This window comes from Ciconia boyciana, chromosome 2, assembly GCF_034638445.1.
Source record: "Ciconia boyciana chromosome 2, ASM3463844v1, whole genome shotgun sequence".
Taxonomy (NCBI): Eukaryota; Metazoa; Chordata; class Aves; order Ciconiiformes; family Ciconiidae; genus Ciconia; species Ciconia boyciana.
The window spans coordinates 149524377-149537404 of record NC_132935.1 but is presented as its reverse complement, the minus strand read 5'-3'; the positions used below and the strand labels follow the sequence as shown (position 1 = coordinate 149537404).

General features: G+C 38.2%; 1 protein-coding gene across 6 annotated transcripts in view; it reads left to right on the top strand.

Moving 5' to 3' along the window:
• ARHGAP21 (Rho GTPase activating protein 21) overlaps positions 1–13028 on the top strand; it is a 123615-nt gene that overhangs the window by 42622 nt on the left and 67965 nt on the right. For all 6 annotated transcript variants that reach the window (XM_072854457.1, XM_072854462.1, XM_072854459.1 and 3 more), the window contains one exon: positions 9104–9286. In XM_072854457.1, coding sequence (XP_072710558.1) covers positions 9104–9286 — 183 coding nt within the window. The remainder of the gene's footprint in view (positions 1–9103; positions 9287–13028) is intronic.

Sequence of the window (13028 nt, the reverse complement as noted above, 5' to 3'; positions counted from 1 at the left end):
CTCCTTTTGAATGATTGTGTTTACTACAATAGTAATTATAAAAGTACACAGAAACACGTGTCCCTCTGTCCTTCTCCTTCCACCCCCAAGCCAGCTCGGTAGCCTGCATGGTGCATGGCAGTAATGCATGTATCCTTCCCTGCGTCTCCCAGCCATCTTGCCATGCTGGCACAGACACTTTGGTTTTGAAAGGCTGCAGATTTCCCACTTACTTCATACATTTGGAGTAGTCCTGTATCGTTTTGCTAAGCCTTTCTCCTTACCTGGGCTTGGTTTGAGGACATCATTTATATAGTTTATTGAATCAGGTTACTCATTTCTGAGATTCATTTCAAAGTCTGCGTTGGTGTCCTCAACTGATCTCTTCTGCAGGCAGGCAACCACCGCCTTCATTATTGAATTAAAAGAATATTCCAGGCGTGTATTCCATCTTGGTGGGATTCACACTCCTAAAAGAAAGTGGCAGGTTTGCTGCCAGGATCAGCTTCTAGCAAATATGTGAATTAACTTCGGTTAGTCCTCCAAAAAGGACCTGTTGCGGTCGCTACCTGGGCTTAATGCCATAACAGCACACTAAAATGATAAAAAGCGGGATCCTGTGAGGGAGACACATAGACCTGTGGTCACTCCATTGAGTGACATTCACATCTTTATTGCCTTGCCCTTGCTCCAAAATGTCTGGGCTCATTATGACTGTCAGCAAGACCCATTAGAGGGCTGCGTGAGGGAGAGCTGCTCACAGAGACCACCTCACTGCTGCTGGTGGCTGCTCAGGGCCTGCCTGCACAACTAAGGTGAGCAGCAAACATGAGAAATGGCATTGCCCATGCTTGCCCTTAGTCTTACGGCAATCACTAATAATTTATTTCTGTTTTCCTATTGTTTGATATTGAAACCATTCATTGTACTAACCTTTTCTCCATCTGGAGTCATAAAGGGTTTGTATCTTGTGCTGGAGAGCTACTGGAGTTCTTCAGTTTGTGTGCCTTTATTATGCTTTCCAGTTACTGCATCTCCTTCAGCTGCAACTCAAGAGAAATGTTAGTTGTGGGGAGTCTCAGCAAATATCCTGCACTTCATGTATGCATACCACCTGCCCCGTAAGAGATGAATGGGGCCCCCTGGTGACTCAGAGCTGAGTTTTGGAGTTGGAGAAGTCTTCCTCTGGAGACTGATTCCCCCCCACCCCATGAAGAGCTGTGGCATGGAAGAAGAGCTGTGCCTCCCAATTCCAAAAGCAGACTGTCTTCTGCTGCTAGCAAGGGCCCTGACTGGACCAGTTTTATCTGTCTCTGTGCACGCCATCTACTGATCGTTGTATGTGTGAGGACTCATGCTCCATTTATCTCCACATCTCAGCTTTCTCTTGTGGTGAAAGTGGTTCTGCAGCTGTTTGATCTTTTGAGCTTTGAGGGCTTGTTTACATCTTCATTTCCAGTTTCAGGTGCTTCATGGCAAGGCAGCCGCCTCTTGATACCTACTGAAAACAGGCTCAGCAGTTACTAGCATTGGGCAACCAAGTCCTTCCTGCAGATTTCTTAAATATGTAGCACTGAAGTGAACAGGATGTAGAGAGATACCTTCTCTCTTGTGCTCTGAGGGTCTTGCTATCAGTCAGTAGGTCCAGCACAGTCTGTTGGGTACGATCCATTTCCCCGTGGCCTCTTCTGCAAAAGAATGGAGGATGATGTTCTGGGGTAGGAAACACTTTCCTCTTCTGTGCTTCAGTACGTCTCCGTGTCTCAAACTGCCTGATTCTTCTGTTCAGGGTGTGCTCTTACAGTGTCACTCTGCAGATAAAGGCTCATTGATCCTGAACTACTTTCACTCCAGTCTGCTACGTTGTGGTCATGTCTAGTTTTAGTGAAGTGCATGAAGTTAGTAAAAAGTACATGTCAGCACATAGTAAATGTCAGCAATTACATAAATATGTTGTATATACTGTTGTGTTGTATATATTGTACTGTGAATTTGTATTGCATGTAAGTTGTATATTGAGAGTTGAACTCATTATTGTTTAGAGGGAAGCTTCCATTTTTAACATTATAGTGATTTATTTCTACTTAGCAAAGTTCAGTTTGATGCACAAACAGCTGGTGATTAAACTTATGCATGCCCAAGTAAGGTTTGTATTTCTAAAAGGTAGACAAGAAAAAAGACATACTTTCTGATTAAATTAGAAATCACAGGAATGCTTAATGGCAGGGTCTGAACATGGTAAGAATTTAGTTTTAGAGCAGAGTATGTAGGAAAGAGTGTCAGAGATTACATAGGCGAACTCTCAAAGCAAAATTATTTTTTTAAAAAGTAGTATTTAAGGCAGAGGTTTTGCATACAGACATCTTTACAGCCTCAAGGCTGTATAACTTCTTATGGGGAGGGAGAGAGAGCGTGAGAAAGAAAAGTCCTGTGTAGCTGCTAGAGCATGTAGGTAGATGCAACTAATTCACTTTTATTATATATCTGCCCTAAGCTTAAATCTATACATAAATTAAACAGTAATTAGTAGTTATATATTTGTTTTAACCTTGTTGCTTGTTTAGTGTGAAAGGTGGCTTTGGGGTAGCATGCAAAAATAAATGCTCCAGTTTGACACTCAGAATACTCAAATGTTTGGGATGATATGTTAATAAACTGTACAGGCTAACTTTGGTGTTAGTAAAGAAGGGGCAACTTCTTTAAGTGACTGGTATTATGCATGGACTGCTGCAGATACCTTTGGAATTTAGCTTAAAGTTTCTTAACAAGTCTAGTTGTGTAGCTGTTAAATATTTAATTGATGTTTTTCTCGGGTTTTTTGCCTCTCTTCCTTTTTGCAAATTCTAGATGTCTTTTTTATGGTGTCAGCTAGCATCCAAGATCCTACATCTAGGATTTTTATGGGTTTCTTTTTATCCCAACAATTTGGCAGACTGGTTTCTGACCATCAGCGTGGGTTTAGAGATACTGATGGTTACACCTTGTAGCTACCTTGCGAGGACAGAAAATGATGGAAAACTTCTTTAAGGGAAGGACACTGTCAGTATGTATACTGCCAGGTTATACTTCCTGCCTGAATTTCTGACCTCCCCAACATCCTTTCTACCTGTTTAGGGGAAAGCTACAGGATTTTGTTGAGCATTAAAGTCAGTCAGAAGTTTGGACAAGTGGGTATTTGACATGGAGGCCTAAAATTATGTAGGTTTTGAGTTTTCGGCATTCCAGTTTTCCTGCTGGTCTCTTTCCAGGGATTTTTTTCAGTGAGAGATGAACATGTTGCTGAGGCTGAAAGTAATGGAATTAATTTGTTTGTTTTGAAGACAAAGCTATGTGCTGGATACCTGGAGGATGGATTCGCTTAAGGTGTCACCTTTGTGTCAGTAATTATTTTTCTTCAACTGGGAATTACTTCCTTCTGTATAAGATACTATTTGTACATTCCAGTCTGGTTTAAGGATGTTAGAAATGTCTTATCTCACCACAGCTTGAGACCGTTTCAGTATGCTATCATTGTATTTGTCTTTATAAATGTGACCCATCTCCCTTGAAATCTTTGGTTTATGAGCTTGAGGTAAACTGAAAGGAAAAGACTCATTCTGCACCTTGTGTGCATGTTCCTGCTTTTGAGGGGCTGCTGAGATAAAACATTGCTTGGCTTTCTCTGGGTGCTGGATATACCTCCCTATACTGCAAATGAGGATGGAGATAATGCATTTCAAAGAAAAATTGTATAACCTATTCTTTGGCTGTCTTAAATGCCTGTTTTTCTCGGATCTTTCTTAGAGGAAGTGTTTCATGTTTTAAGAACAGAGAGGAGCTGTCTGTTTTGGAGGGTTTGTGGTTGTTTTCTGTCACATTGGAGGACCAGGGAACCAGGAGTTCTCCAACGCATTGAACTTCTACTGTGTCCAAGTTCACTTATGTGCAGGAGTCCAGTCTGACCATAGGAGAAAATGATAAGGGTCAAGGGGACATGTTGTCCTCTAGGCATGATACATTTCTTTGCTTCATCATTTCTGATCAGATAGGTGTGCCAAAAAAAGTAGAAGTATTTTTGAGGGATATATTTATTATTGCTTCATTTGACTTTTTGTCAGCTTCGAGCAAAGTGATTTGAAGTTCTCTGTATGGTTGACACTAAAAGGGTCACTGGCTTATTATAACTTTATTTAAAAATCACCAGTGGAAGAACCTAATTATTAAAGAAACAAAGACTGACTTGCAGTGAAACCTGTTGTCATTCTGTGGGTAACATTTTCTTGCCCATATAGGCAGGTTTTTTCTCCCATTCTGTAGCCTTAGCCAGAAAAGGCCTTTTTTTGTGTGTGTTACTTTTTTTTAAGGACCTTACACTTTGTCACATAAAATAAGATCAAACTGTTCTAGAAAAGCCTTTTTTCTCTGAAACTGCAGATTTAACAGGGCAGTTAGCTAAGTGATAGCTACTTAGGAACAGAAACCAGGGAAAATAAATGATCCGATACAAGAAATATCACTGTTTTCAAGCAGGCCTAGCATTTATTATAGCATTTGAAATATTCTGTCTCAGGATGACTTTAGGGATTAATAACTATGTTTAAGATCTGTTTTGCTGTGGCTTATGTCAGTAGTGACTAAAAAAATAATAATTAGTCTAAATAATAAGACTAAAAAAATAATTCGATACTGTTGAATCAGTAAAATAAGGTGACATCAGCCCATTTTCTGTTCAGCATATATCCATCTAGCTGAATTGCTATTTCAGGTATCACATGTCTTGATAGACTAGCTAGAAGTGGAACATTGCTAAATGCAGCTGAAGCAGACCCTGCTTAGCACAGGCTGTCTCCATGCTCTTATTGAGGTATTGATAGCTAAGACCCCTGGTTGGTCTGGTGGGGTTTTCTTTTTTTTTTCTTTTCCCTTTTCTTTATTTTTTTCTTTTCCCTTTATTTTTTTCTTTTCCCTTCCCCCCCCTTTTTCCCTCTTTTTCTTTTTTCCTTTTTCCCCCCTTTTCCCCCCTTTTTCTTTTTTCCTTTTTTTTCCCCTCCTTTTTCTTTTTTAAATACAGACCGACGCTCCAGAAAAAGTAGTTTGGGTAACGCTCACGCTTACAGTGAGACTTTTATTTACATAATTTATTTGTGAAGTGTTCTATATGGTAAAAAAACAAACCAAAAAAGTTTAAAAAGCACTGTAGAGCAAATGTGGATGTTAGTCCTAAGTGTTTTTAGAAATAATTTTGAACTAGTGTACTGAACACAAAGATGAAATACAGATTAAAATTGATTACTCACACCAACTTTAAAATGGCCTGAATTATTTTTTTCAAGGATCGATAGTGCAATGTATCATTTTTTAATGCTCACTGTTATTTATCTTTGAAGATAGTATTCAGAAGTCAAAGTATGCCTGTTTATCTGGTTAGTCAAGAAGACAAGTCTATTGATAGCTTGTATTGCGATTACCTATGACTGTCACTTGAGGATTTTTTAGCATGCTCAATATAGGTCTGTCTGTAAACTGTTCAGAAGTTTGGGGCTTTGGAGAGCATGGAAGTTGGGTGTGTTTACCTTTTTTACTTTTTTATATTGATATAATGGGAAATTATCGATTTGAGATTTAAGTGGAAATAGTCTCATTTACAAACATCGGTGCTATTTACTGATTTTACATAATTCTGTTATTGTGTGTTAAGCTCTCAGTGATTCATGTAGTTCTTTAAGAGGACATCTGATTTTTCGTGGATGCTTTCATTGCTCAGAAAAAAGGGTTAAATACAATATTAAAAACAAAGTATGCATTTTACAATGCACTTAAGCATCTGTTGTATGTCCTTGTAATTGCATGTAACAGGAAATGATGCTTTCAGATACTTTTCAGAAACCTTGTATGAAGAAATCCTGAGGGAAATGATACTTGAATCTTTTTTTAGTAGCCTGGGATTCTTCAGTCCTTGAATCCGATTGCGTGCATTCTGACTTCGATTTCGAGCATTGAATCCATAGAGAAACAAACATACAGATCTTCAGCAGGGAACATGGCAAAATAATCTTTGGTTTGTTAGATTTTATATGAAATTAAAATAAAATAAAGCATTAATTTTTCATTCTCTTGAAATGCAAATGAGTCTACCCTAAAGACAAATCACCTTAAGGATACGAGATATTTATGTATTTGTAACTTGATTACTTTCATTTTTGGCTCGCAAGGAGAACCATGTAGGAACTCTGCCTTCAGTAACGTATTCTTGCCTATGCTAAACATCATCTGTTTCTTGCTTGCTGTCTTGCATCCTTGTTTTGTTTGTGTTTTTGAAACTTTTCTTGTTCCTTTTTAAAAGCCTTCTCTGGCAAGGGATTTTCTGGTGGGTGTGATGTAGTTGTACATGTCACAGGGTGACTCAACAGATGTTGGCTCTCTTTTCTTTATAATTCAGATTCTTGTTCATAGCGGTGGCTGAAAGTTGCTATTACTGAACATGTCTCGCATTTATTATTGATACTGGCTTTTTCTGTTGCCCTGTTGGCAGACCTCGCAGGGGGTCCAAGGATGGCATGAAGATAACCTTCCACTTCTGGCAGGCTCTTTCAAGAAATAATGATTTGACTAGGGAGTACTGCTGTTTATGAATAGCTGTTAGCATTTGTGGAAGTTGCTGGACTAAAATTTTACATGAAATTACAAGGAAACTAGAGGTTCTCTTCTCACTACAATCAAATGCTGCATCTCCCATTTCTCAGACCTGGTGAAGTTCTCTGTATGGCTGTCTGTTGAACTCAGGTTATAGTATTTCTGTATGTAAACCTCAGTGATAGGTTTATACATACTAAAATTCCCTTTAGGCTAATTAGGGAGGTTTTTGTGAGAAAAAAGATGCAAGTATATTGTAGATTTCTGTTTTTCAGTACTACATTTAAGCTTACTGTTTACATATCCACAATGATAGGTATTTGCTTATTAAACTTTTTTGACCTTGTGCGATACCTGCAGTTGTTACGATTGTGCAAAACTTCTGCATTAAATGTTGCCTATGAAAATTTGAGAGACAAATTGAAAATTTGAGAAACAAAAGATTGCAGAAGAATGTTAAATAGATGGATTGCTGCCCATCACTTAATGGAAGAAATCACTGTCACTTTTTAGAAGCCAGTGAATTGGTTTTTTTTCTTTTTATTAGGAGCTATTTCTTTTGCCAATTTACTAGGAATCAAAATGTTCTTACTGGCTCTGATTTCTGCTCATGTCATGAGATTGAAAGGGACATTTATTTGTGCAGAACTGAAAAAAATGCTGTCATGTTCAGAAGCTGAACAGATTGGTAGGGAACACCTCAATAACAAACCCCATCCTTAGGCTAAAGGATTACTAACTTGATCTTTGCATTGCTTGAACTTAAAACTAAAGCCACTCACCTTGGCAATTCCACAGCCCTTGCTAATTTTTCACTTGTTAGTCATCTAATTGCACAGTCTTTTTGGTTTCACACGAACACTTTAAAATGTGAATGAAGATGATAGATGAGGACAGACTAGGCTGAGATTGAGTCCTTGATATTTATTATCGTTCTTTCCAAAATTTGCTGATAATCCTTGCAGGCTTTTCAGAGGAGCGGAGTCCTGCCAGGCTGCTCTGGATTCTCCCGTGTTTTCTGGTTCCAGAAGCGGCCCAGTTTCTTGTCTTGGCTGTAGCACCAAGATCCTTCTCCATTTGTATGTTTTTCCTTGCTGAAGAACAGGGGTTTTGGAGGTAGGGAGGCTGTTTTTTGAAGCACTGGCTGGTATTTCCTTGTCCTTCCTGTTGGATGTACCAAGATGTGCGTTTCCAAAGACAAACTGTAGCATCTGTGTAGAAATGCATCGTGTTTTACATACCTGAATGCAGAATATTGTTCTGGTGGGTTAACTATCTCACCAAGCAGCTGCAACATTTTCCTTACAGTAATATATGTTGCTGTCATTGTGGTTAGAGTGGAAATGCTTTGTCTTCCCTGTAGATGTTGACTGGAGTTGGCTGGGCCCACCTTGCCAATAAGCACTGCAGTTTGAGACCCCAGCTGTAAGGTTGAATCAAAAGGGATTATTTTGGAGCAGCCCAGGAGGAAAACCAAGCAGTAAATTCTGACACGTATCAGCCAGTTGCTGAGCCACAGCAGCAGAGCTACAGAAGGACAAGACGACTATTATTTCTGTTTGAATACCCTTTGAATAGGCTATAGGCTCTGGTATCTAAATTTATTTCACGCATCGTTGAACTAGAATATTTAGAGGAGGGTCATAGGGTTTTGCATGCTTTCTTTGTATGTCTTCTGCCTTTGATTTGAAATGTGTGGTGTGGCACTCATTTTGAAAATTGAAATGGAAGATTTCATATAAGGCTGAGAAGACAAATATTTTTATAATAATGTTTCTTAAGTCGTAGGCATATAAAATTACCCTTAAGAAAAAACCAAGAAGTCTTATTTCTGCATGAGAGGAGGGATTGCAGTAGGACTGTAAAAGGAAACTAGACTTTTTTACTTGTGTATTTAGAATTTGCATACTGAAATGTTCAGAGAAAGTAGCTAAGGGTGAAAAAAACAAAGGTTAAGTCAAAGATATGACTAGAGGAAAAGTGTGTCTTGTTGAAGAAGCCTAACCAATTGCATATGTTCTTCAATTCTGTTTTACTTGTTTTAAGTGAGGAGATACTAGTCGAGAAAACCATGCCTGCATTGTAAGTGAGGAAAAGTGGAGTTTGTTTTGTACGTATGTGTGAGATGTGCACCCAGAAAATGGGGTCCCAGAAGACACACTTGTATGTAAAGTAGAAAGCAAATAAAACATGCAAGCTGTACGCATTTTTTGCAGTTCATTTGAGCCTTTCACTGTTTTACATTGACTGACTTAATACCTAACTTCATTTAAAAGTGATTCTGTACGTGATATGACCAGAGGTGTAATGCTGTAAGGGATGCTGCTTTACAATACACGTTTCTTTTGAAAAATATTAGTGATCATCAAGTTATTTTGGTTATGGGGGAAGAAACTGTATTTTTAAGTGCACAGTAATTTTTGTGTGGTTGGTTTTTTTCATTGTTGGTTTTGTTTAGGTTTTTTTTTAATTATCCAAATTACAACTTCTGTGTGTGTCTTTTTTATTTTAGGCATCAAAAAATAAAGATGGAAAAGAGCAGAGTGAAGCTGTATCACCATCGGAGGAAGAAGAAACTTTTTCTTGGCCTGGTCCTAAAACTGTCGTGCTAAGGAGGACATCTCAGGGTTTTGGCTTCACCTTAAGACACTTCATAGTTTACCCTCCAGAATCTGCAGTTCAGTTTTCTTTTAAAGTAAGTGAAATTAATAATGAAGCACTTTATATATAGCTTTATTATACTTTTTAGGGTAAAAAAAAAATCCATCTTGCTTGAAAGTAAATGTATGTATAGATCTGTCTTACACAGATGAAAGATCCCTTGTGTGTAAGGTGGGTGGGCTCACTTACTGCATCGTTTGATAACCGTACACTGATTTGTTCCGAGAAAATGGAATTGACTGGGTACGAGCTCACCCGAGTCAAAAATATTTCTTACCATGGGTAAGACCAGCGGTTATTGCAGAATATGGAAATATTTCTCTGTACAGACTTTTTTTACCCAAAGCCAGTGTGATGAGTCTGTACACCTTTTAAAGTGTAGACTTCAAGGGTGGAAAGCTTGGGTTTTTTCTTTTTTGTTGTTGTTGTGGGTTTTTTTGTGGTGTCATGTCATCTGAAATTTTTCATACCATCATATGAAGAAATAGCCTGGAAAAACATTCGTTTACCATAGTTTCTAACTGAGTATGCTGAAACTAATGTACTTTAGAAAGATGGGTTGTGTTTCTGTATTACATTATTTCTGCTGAAGAGAGCCACAATCTGCAATTCCCCTTTAGTCAAGAGACAAATATATACAAAATATACAGGCCTACATTAAAGGACAACTTTCTTAAATAGAAAACTGTAAAATATTTTAAGCTAAAACAAGTAGTTCTTAAATGTTAAGTAGCTAACTGGTTTGCATTGCTCAAAGGGTGTATGTATTCTCCTATGAGACTGAACCTTTTGAAAGTTGCTATAGTACCTGGTGTTGAGAGAAAGTCCATTTAATAGTGATAGAAATTCGAATATTGAGAGAGGGTTTTTCCTAGTGAGTTCAAATAACATTGCTCATTTTAAAGTCATCAAGTATGCAAGTTCTCATAATCCATGCCACCTATCATTTTTGCTTTTGCTTTTCCAGTTAGGCAGAAGAATAGATTCTTATCAAGATGGGGAATGGGTGTTGAAGCTTCATGCTCTTTCCAGATAGCTAATTGATTGGTGTCTCTGCAGGATTCTTTTGTTAAAGTTGTTTTTTTTTGCCTGTCGTAGGTGGCTATAAGATTTCTTCTGAAGTAGAAAAAGCTTTGCAGGATAAGGTTGGCACACTTTTCTGGTTAACTTCAGCTATTCAGCCTGCAGTTGAGCGCCCAAATTTTTTCCCCTTGACAAGGAGTCACTGAAGCTAACTGGAAGTGACACTGTTAGCAGTATCAGGTGATCCCAACATTTCTGTCCTTCAGCACAGGTTATAGAGAGTCAGCCAAGAGCAATATCTGGTTGAATTCCAATGTGAAACAGAGGAAGGAGGGTGGGGAAGCCTTAGCTGAGCAGAACAAATTATGTGCACTTGTTAGCATCTCCCAACAACCCCTATTTGCGTCGAGGGTGAAAATATAAACAGCGTGAGCAGGATGAATCTCCTTAACTAAGAAGTGACTGGATAGGTTTCTTCGTGGATGTATCACTAAATCTCTCTGAGGACGACAATATTTTTTTCGCCTGGAGAAGGAGATAGGCACAAGGAAGGGGAAGTAATACAAAAAAGAAAAAAAGAAATGTCAGCCCTTCCCCTCTCATTCACATCTAATGGTTTCTGAGAGGCCCAAGTAGTACATAGTGAGCCTGATACCTGTAAATCTCGAGACGCATCCTGAAGTTCTACCTCCCTCTTTTTCTGCAAGAGAGCTCTTAGCACCTTTTTTTTCCTCTGTTTCTTCTCTGATATGTCAGAATCTGGTTAATTCATTTCCATTTCTGTCTGTTTTTTGAAAAGGAAATAATGAGATTGTTACTCAGAAGTGCAGAGCACCAGTTTAACAGAATGAGGGTCACTTTTGTGCAGAAGCGAAGTCCAGCTTACCATCAAGCACATGAAATTCTAGCTATCTGGTCCATCCCATGGATGTCTCTAAATGTTGTGGAACTTCAACAATGGTTTCTTTTGTTTCAGTGCTGATCAGAAAATCCCAACAGTGCTAAACTTTCATTTTCTTTGTAATGATGCTACTGACTTTTTCTGAAAAGAAAGAACTGTTCAAAACCTGAGTAAAATAGGTGGAGTCCTGTTAACCAAGACACTTAGGGTTTGTTGAGGGTAAACTCTAGTTGCAGGTATTTCTAGCCTTATGTGTACAAAGCTGATATCTGCCTTTCATAGACTTCAGTGCCATCAAAGTGAAACTACAATTCCTGGTGCGATAGCTAGATCAGTGCTCTAACTGGCACTGTGGGCCACCTGAGTTAGGTGTGTAACACCTGAATAAGCAGGATGAGTTGCAAGAATAAAACTTGATACCGAAGTGACCTGCATAACTGTGTATGAGGGGCATCCATAAAGTTCTGTTTTCTCTATTTACATCTGACTGGAAAACAGGCCTTACTTGCTGTTGTTGAAATGATTGAACATGATTGGTTATAATTAATTCAGGGAAGTATCTCTGCATATTTTAATACAGAATACTAGTATGTTATATTTAATTTATATTATTTATATTTTTATTATTTTATATGTTATATTTAATTTATTTCATTTAACATTCAGTGTGTATATAGTACTGCAGGTCTAGGTCAAATTCAGGATATTGTGCTAAGTTCTAGTATCTTTTCATGGCTCCTGCACAAAATGGCTAATTAACAAATCAAGGGACTCTTTCTCATTGTAATTGTTACTAATTAACTAATTTATAAACATTACAATAGAGAAAAGTTATGGAAGAAAGTGTTGTTTGGTAGGTTTGCTGGGAGGGACAGCCCTGTGTGAAGGATGGTATGAAAGATGATCTTGGAACCTGAGATTGTGGTTTAACACATTTCATTTTGGCAAAAATATTTGGCTGTGCTTGTGTGGGGCCACACACCAAACTGGGAATAGCTGCACATTCAGGAATAACCCATTAGGTATCCTTCTTGCTTCTGATACCTTCTTTCCCTTAAAGTGAATAGGGAGTGTGTGGAAGATTTCTTAAGCTAGCATTGCAAAAAGCCTATGTTAAATTATGCTTTTAACATCAGATGTTTATTAGGGTTTGTTAGTCAGCAACACACTTTTTTTTTTGCATGTGAAGTTTGCTTTCCAGGTTCAATCAGTCTGAGAAGCAAGTAAATGATAAAAGAAAACCTTCTCTTTAGGTATGGAAGCAGCATATACTAACATCTTGCAACGTGTACGAAGTAAACATAGGAAGGAAAGCTAACTCCAAAACATTTGCGTTATAAAGCATTCCATTTTTAAAGACCTGAGCTCATTGGCTTGGTACCATGAAAAACTAATGTTTTGCAGCTGTCTTTTATAACAAAGCTTTGCCTACCCGCTGACAAACTGACAAAACCCACTGTGGTATTTCATAAATTATGGCAATTCTTTATTAGCTAACTTTTCACTTCCATAATTTCTTTGTTTTATAACATCAAACCAGGTAGCCTCCCCTACGTGTGATGCACATTTTCCAGACTATGAGCTCTAATATTCCAAGTCCTAAAGAAGTTTTTTCACTTGACAGATTGGGTGGAAACTAGAGAAGTGCAGGTGTTAGCCTTGTCTAATTCTTCGCTGTTGTTCTTTTGGGTGATCATAGTTCAAAACCAACTGGCTGTTACAGGATTTCAAGAGATAAAATGGTAAACTTTAACAGTACTTGTCTACTAGTGTGGTATTTTTGCCAAAGTATAGAGCAGACAGGATTGTCCAGCTTAAGGGTATACTGTTTGCTGCTCTCAGAGTTTGGGTA